This window comes from Phyllobates terribilis, unplaced genomic scaffold (assembly GCF_046119375.1).
Source record: "Phyllobates terribilis strain yellow unplaced genomic scaffold, ASM4611937v1 Scaffold_1__5_contigs__length_1240528914, whole genome shotgun sequence".
NCBI classification, from domain to species: Eukaryota; Metazoa; Chordata; class Amphibia; order Anura; family Dendrobatidae; genus Phyllobates; species Phyllobates terribilis.
Window position 1 is genome coordinate 477,308,574 of NW_027362761.1, and position 7,158 is coordinate 477,315,731.

A 7,158-nucleotide genomic window follows, 5' to 3' on the forward strand; every position below is an offset into this window, starting at 1 on the left:
GGAGAAGATGGAGAAAGTAAGTTCTCCATCTTCTCCATATCTGTGCTGCGAGAGAATCGGATCACACTCAGTTGAAGCTCTGACAGAGTTTGAGCCGAGTGTCAATAGCATAATTGGCCCTATTCTCTTGCATGAGAGAATATATGGCTTAGTGAGTGGACCCTAAAACTGAATAGTAGTGACGGACAGGCACCTCACAAGCGGGATCCATGTAGCTCTAAGATGTCATGTAGGTAGGGCTTCATTCCATGGGGTAGGGCTTAATTTCAAGGTATATAAAAAAATGGACTTCAAATAAAAATTAAATGAACACAAAACGCACTAAATGAATTATTTTTTTCGTATTTATGTTTGCAGCCCCTTTAAAAACCCTTTGAGGACCAAGGCACATATATGTCCCATAGTTTTAAAGTGGAAAAAAATTTGATTGAATAAAATTTAAGGTCCTCCAAGGTTTAAGTAGGTCATAAATTCATATGAATACTTGCTCATACAATTGCACATGCCAAAAGATGAAGAAGAACAGAATCAAAAATATGTCATTAAGTGGAGCACTTACAGGTATTCAAGGTGAAAGAGACCAGCAAAGGCATCGTCTCGAATGACAGTAAATGAGCTAGAATTCAGCAAGCTGAAAATGAAGACAGCAGGTTATAAGCGAACCAGACTTTATGGAGCAGAATTTATTGACTGCTCTTGCAAAGCACTGAGACTCCCGCTGTGTATAGATGGCGCCGTGCGGCCTCCCGCTGTGTATAGATGGTGCCGTGCGGCCTCCCGCTGTGTATAGATGGCTACGTGCGGCCTCCCACTGTGTATAGATGGCTACGTGCGGCCTCCCGCTGTGTATAGATGGCACCGTATAGATGGCTACGTGCGGCCTCCTGCTGAGTATACGTGTATAGATGGCTACGTGCGGCCTCCTGCTGAGTATAGATGCCGCACAGCGCCCCCCCCCCAGAGACAGCAGGAGGTCGCACAGCGCCATCTATACTCAGCGGGAGGCCGCACATAGCCATCTATACACAGCGGGGAGCCGCACATAGCCATCTCTACATAGCAGGGGGCCGCACGGCGCCATCAATACACGGCGGGGGACCGCACGGCGCCATCTATACATAGCGGGGGGCCGCACGTAGCCATCTATACACAGCGGGGGGGCGCACGTAGCCATCTATACACAGCGGGGGGCCGCACGTAGCCATCTATACACAGCGGGGGGCCGCACGTAGCCATCTATACACAGCGGGGGGGCGCACGTAGTCATGCACACACACAAACATATACAGACATATACATACACGCATAAACACATTTGAAACACAAAAATACATATAAACAGACATGACACAATGATATCTGCCCACACACACACACATACAAACAGACATCACACAATGACATCTGCCCACACACACACAAACAGACATCACACAATGACATCTGCCCACACACACACACAAACAGACATCACACAATGACATCTGCACACACACACACACACACACATACAAACAGACATCACACAATGACATCTGCCCACACACACACACACAAACAGACATCACACAATGACATCTGCCCACACACACACACACAAACAAACATCACACAATGACATCTGCCCACACACACACACAGACATCACGCAATGACATCTGCCCACACACACACACAAACAGACATCACACAATGACATCTGCCCACATACACACACAAACAGACATCACACAATGACATCTGCCCACACATACAAACAGACATCACACAATGACATCTGCCCACACACACACACACACACACACACACACACACAGACATCACACAATGACATCTGCCCACACACACACACAAACAGACATCACACAATGACATCTGCCTACACACACACAAACAGACATCACACAATGACATCTGCCCACACACACACACAAACAGACATCACACAATGACATCTGCCCACACACACACACACACACACACACACACACACATACATACACATACACACACACACATACATACATACATACATACATACATACACACACACACACACACACACACACACACATACACACTCACCATCCCCCGGCTCGGCTCCAGTCCTCAGGCTCTTCGGTGCAGCACTGCAGGCCACGTGCGCACTGCGTGACGTCACAGCTAGGAGACACGGCCGCGCACAGGGCCGTGTCTCCTAGCAGTGACGCGGCCGGGCAAGCACAGGGAAGTTAACTGCTGCAGTGCTGGCCCGGCCGATGAAGAAGTAGCGGCGGCCGCTGCTGGGGGAGCGGTACAGGGCCCCCCCTCCCGGGCCCCCCCTCCCGCCACTGCTACCGGTATGTGCCGCGGCGGCCCGCACATATAATGAGGGCAATCCGGCATTAGACACCCCGCCCGGAGCCGCGGGCCCTCTGCAGGCTCGGGGCCCCGGGCGGTCGCCCGGATTGCCCTCATTATAATCCGTCTATGTCTGCCATGTTCCCCAATGATAATCTGCATGTGCTGTGTACATGCTGCGGAAATTTCCGCTGCGGATTATCATTGCAGAAAAATCCGCAGCATTACCAATTATTTTGCGGAAGCGCGGCGTTTTTGCCACCATTGACTTGCATTAGAACGCATGGAATCCGCATCCCTGCATCTGTAGATAAGGAATCCATGCGTTTCAATGTGCGGATGGTACCCGGGTGTGGAGGACAGGAGACTCTCCTCCGGACCCGGGTACCATAAAACCTGTAAAAAAAGAATAAAATAAAAAATAAATATTATACTTACCTTCTGATGGCCCCCGGTGTCTTTATCCGATGCGTTCTGGCTTGCTGGCAGCTCGCGATGGTCTGAAAAGGACCTGCCGTGATGTCATTTAGTCATGTGACGGGTCACGCGACCGCTGACGTCGGCAGGCCATCAGAAGGTAAGTATATATTTTTTATTTTTTACCATTCTTTTACGGTCACACTATATAAATCCATGCTGGTCGCATGGATTTATATAGTGTCACCAAGTTGTCAAGCACTTTCCAAGTGATGCTAAAATCGCTTGGAAAGCGCTTGTCAACCCGCATGCGGAAATGCAAGTGAAGAACGCTTCACATCCGCATGTCCCTGGCAGGAAAACGCATGTACAATCCGCATGTAAAATCTGCATGTACAATCCACATGTAAAATAAGCATGCATTTTTTCTGCCAGGGAGATGCAGAAACGCTCAAAAAAAATCCGGAACATTTCTGTATCGTGGGCACATAGCCTTACATTAATTGTATGACTCAATATTGAGCACACGTAGCCATCTATACACAGCGGGAGGCTGCACGGTGCCATCTATACACAGCGGGAGGCCGCACGTAGCCATCTATACACAGCGGGAGGCCGCACGTAGCCATCTATACACAACAGGAGGCCGCACGTAGCCATCTATACACAGCGGGTGGCCGCACGGCGCCATCTATACACAGCAGGAGGCCGCACGGCGCCATCTATACACAGCGGGAGGCCGCACGGCGCCCACCCCAAAGACAGCAGGAGGCCGCACAGCGCCATCTATACTCTGCAGGAGGCCGCACGTAGCCATCTATACACAGCAGGAGGCCGCACGGCGCCATCTATACACAGCAGGAGGCCGCACGGCGCCATCTATACACAGCAGGGGGCCGCACGGCGCCATCTATACACAGCGGGAGGCCGCATGGCGCCATCTAAACACAGCGGGAGGCCACACGGCGCCATCTATACATAGTGGGAGGCCGCACGGCGCCAACTATACTCAGCAGGAGGCCGCACGCAGTCACGCATGCAGTCATGCACACACACAAACAAATACAGACATATACATACAAGCATAAACACATTTGAAACACAAAAATACATATAAACAGACATCACACAATGATATCTGCCTGCACACACACACACACATACACACACACACACACACACACACACACAGACTCACCATCCCCCGGCTCCATTCCTCCTGCCTGCTCTGACTTCTCCGTTGCAGCAGTGCAGGCCGGGCGCGCACTGCGTGACGTCACAGCTAGGAGACACGGCCGCGCACAGGGCCGTGTCTCCTAGCAGTGATGCGGCCGGGCCAGCACAGGGAAGTTAACTGCTGCAGTGCTGGCGCGGCGATGAAGAAGTAGCGGCGGCCGCTGCTGGGGGAGCGGTCCGGGGCCCCCCCTCCCGCCACTGCTACCGGTATGTCCTGCGGCGGCCCGCACATATAGTGAGGGCAATCCGGCATTAGACACCCCGCCCAGAGCCGCGGGCCCCCTGCAGGCTCGGGGTTCCAGGCGGTAGCCTGGATTGCCCTCATTATAATCCGCCTATGGCTGCTGTATATGCAAAGGTGGAAGCTCAAGTGTTTTAGTTCCCCATTTAATAGTAGAATCTACAATAAAAATTTGCAAGAAACAAAAATTTCAAACAGAAAAACAAGGATTTCCCTGGTCAGCTAAAGTTCTGATGACAACATTTATAAGAAAGTGTGAATATAATGATGTCACATCCTATAGAAAGACCCAGTCTTCGGTGCCCCAGAATATCATGGTGTCCCACACTGGGGGCGAAGGTTATGTAACTTTTATCGAGGAAGTTGTCCACTACAAGCTTCTATTCACATTCTGTTCACATTCAATGAACAGCACAACACACGAGACTGTGTGCGCCGACCTCATTAGCTGACCCATGTCTATCAATGAGGGGGTTTAATAATCCCCTACCACTTAATAATAATAATCTTTATTTTTATATAGCGCCAACATATTCCGCAGCGCTTTACATACATTATCATCGCTCTCCCCATTGGAGCTCACAATCTACATTCCCTATCACTATGTCTTTGGAGTGTGGGAGGAAACCCACGCAAACACGAGGAGAACATACAAAATCCTTGGTGGGATTTGAACCCAGGACCCCAGCGCTGCAAGACTGCAGTGCTAACCACTGAGCCACCATGCTGCGACTTCTAAGCCTACCAGAATTGAGCATCATTAAGGAGTGAGGTGGGATTCTGATTCACCCCAGTTTTGTTCTACTGTTTTCAACAACTGATTTTACAAAACTGAGACCTGGCCAAACATTATCCTGAGTAATCTTCAGAGATATAACACTCTTGTATTACAGCTTTGGCTTATAAAACAATGTTAACTCTCTGTTTAGATTTATATGCTCGTATTTACTTTATGGCGCCATCATATAATTAACCACAATCTACAAGACGAGTTTCCAAGTGGCACATACATTCAGTTTTTGTTTATTGATGAATCATCACAGATTAATTTCTTGACCATTTCTCTGAAATGTGTCCTAAATTTAATCTCTTACAATAGTTGGGAAATTTAAAGACTTCCTTTCTTAGTCTCTGAGCTCTATAAATACAGCAGCAGGACAGGCTCAGGTATCATCGCAGGTAAGTATTTTGCTAGATACTGAAGAAGAGCTACAAGGATGGTGCAGATTTTGGCACTAGTCGGGCTTCTGTCCTGCTTGATGATGTCTACTGCTGTAGAGGTAAGAAAGATTATGCCAGGATTCAACCCTGGGCGCCTTCAATGAGCTTATATTGTCTGGTTAGATGCAATGAAAATTTATGGCTTTTTAAAAGGGATCATCTTAAATAGTCATATTTACATGAAACTGATGTTTATAAATGTTCTCTGAACATGTTACCAGTGCTCACCAAAGCAGCTCTGCCGAGAAAATCAGACCCAATGCCTGGACGAGAGCTGCAAATATTTTGGAGCCTGTCTACATTCACTTAAAAAGAAAGAAGTAGCCCCAGTAAAGGAGACACTTTGAAATGAATGAAAATAAAATGTTAGTTTTACTAATGTAAATTTTGTATCAATTTCTCACAATTTTCATGATCTGTGCTTGCAATCATCCAACATTTATTTCCAGGGAATAAAAATCTGTTCTGGTCATGGGATAAACAGTTTTCAAAATTTTGTAATTTTACTGTAGAACTGACCACACACGTCTTAGCCGAACACTGGTTCAACCGACAGCTATTTCTCATGACTCCCCTATACACATGAACGCTTGGCCAAGTGCTCGATTGCTTTCATTGGAGAGAAAGCTGCTGCCAAACAGCTGTGGCAGTGGCTTATTTCATGGAGAACAAATGTGCCGGGTGTCTCCACATCAATTCAAACATCATCGGTCAAGGGATAGTCAGACAATGCCTGAAATCAGTAGTTTCAGCCGACCTTGGTGAGGTGTATATGGGGTCCTTAACTTTAAGGAGTCATGCACCCGTGTTTTCATCTCATGATCAGGACAAATTATAATCGCAGCTGCATCACCACTGCCCTGTCTGGTCTTACCATGTAGTCTGATGAGAAGGTATTATTTTATTCATATGTTGTCTTGATATTAAGACTTCATCAGTAATATTGTTATTTCTCTCTATTGTGTAGTCTGCACAGTGCAATCTGGAAGGTCAGTGGAAGAATGATGAGGACTCCAACATGACCATATCTAGTGTCGATAGTAATGGACTATTTACAGGGACCTACCTAACAGCTGTATCAACTACTAATAATACCATTGTGGCATCAGCTCTAATTGGACTTCAGCAACTAAATGATTCTCCTACATTCGGCTTTACCGTGAAGTGGGCATTTACAAGTAAAGTATTTTCTTTCTTGATCTCTAAATTAAATATTGTAAGCAATGTATGCAAGCCATGCATGATCATCCATCAACATTTGTAGAGATTTCTACTAACATAGCATAATACAAAAATATTGTATCAAAACAGTAGAAAAATTTAACATTCAGAGATATATGAAAGATACTTGTGTTTTTCTTTCTGTAGCTTCAATCACAGTGTTCACTGGTCAGTGTTTCCTCAGTGCAGCAGGAAAGCCTATTCTACAAACCACTTGGCTGCTGCGATCTGAAAGTGATATTAAAGATAACTGGAAGCAAACAAGGTAAACTAATATATAATGACATGTTATGTTTAACTTTCTGATCTATAGTCAAAGCATTTCTCTATAATCAACACTTTTCTCCATAATACACCTTGCACTCCGCCTATACACACTGTTTATCCGCCTTCCTAATACCATCCTTCCAATAAGTGTCATGTACTTGAACGATGCCACTCTACTGTGTGCATGGAAGTACTATGAGTCTCGAATTTCACAG

The 7,158-nt window shown here is 46.7% G+C and overlaps 1 protein-coding gene across 1 annotated transcript; it reads left to right on the top strand.

The window, feature by feature from the left end:
• Positions 1-5,382: 5,382 nt before the first annotated feature.
• Positions 5,383-6,945, top strand: LOC141268480 (avidin-like). Its single transcript, XM_073680332.1, has 3 exons — positions 5,383-5,514; positions 6,423-6,633; positions 6,824-6,945. Exons 1-3 carry the CDS (start codon positions 5,452-5,454, stop codon positions 6,943-6,945), a joined length of 396 nt encoding a protein of 131 aa, XP_073536433.1. The 5' UTR covers positions 5,383-5,451.
• Positions 6,946-7,158: the final 213 nt, after the last annotated feature.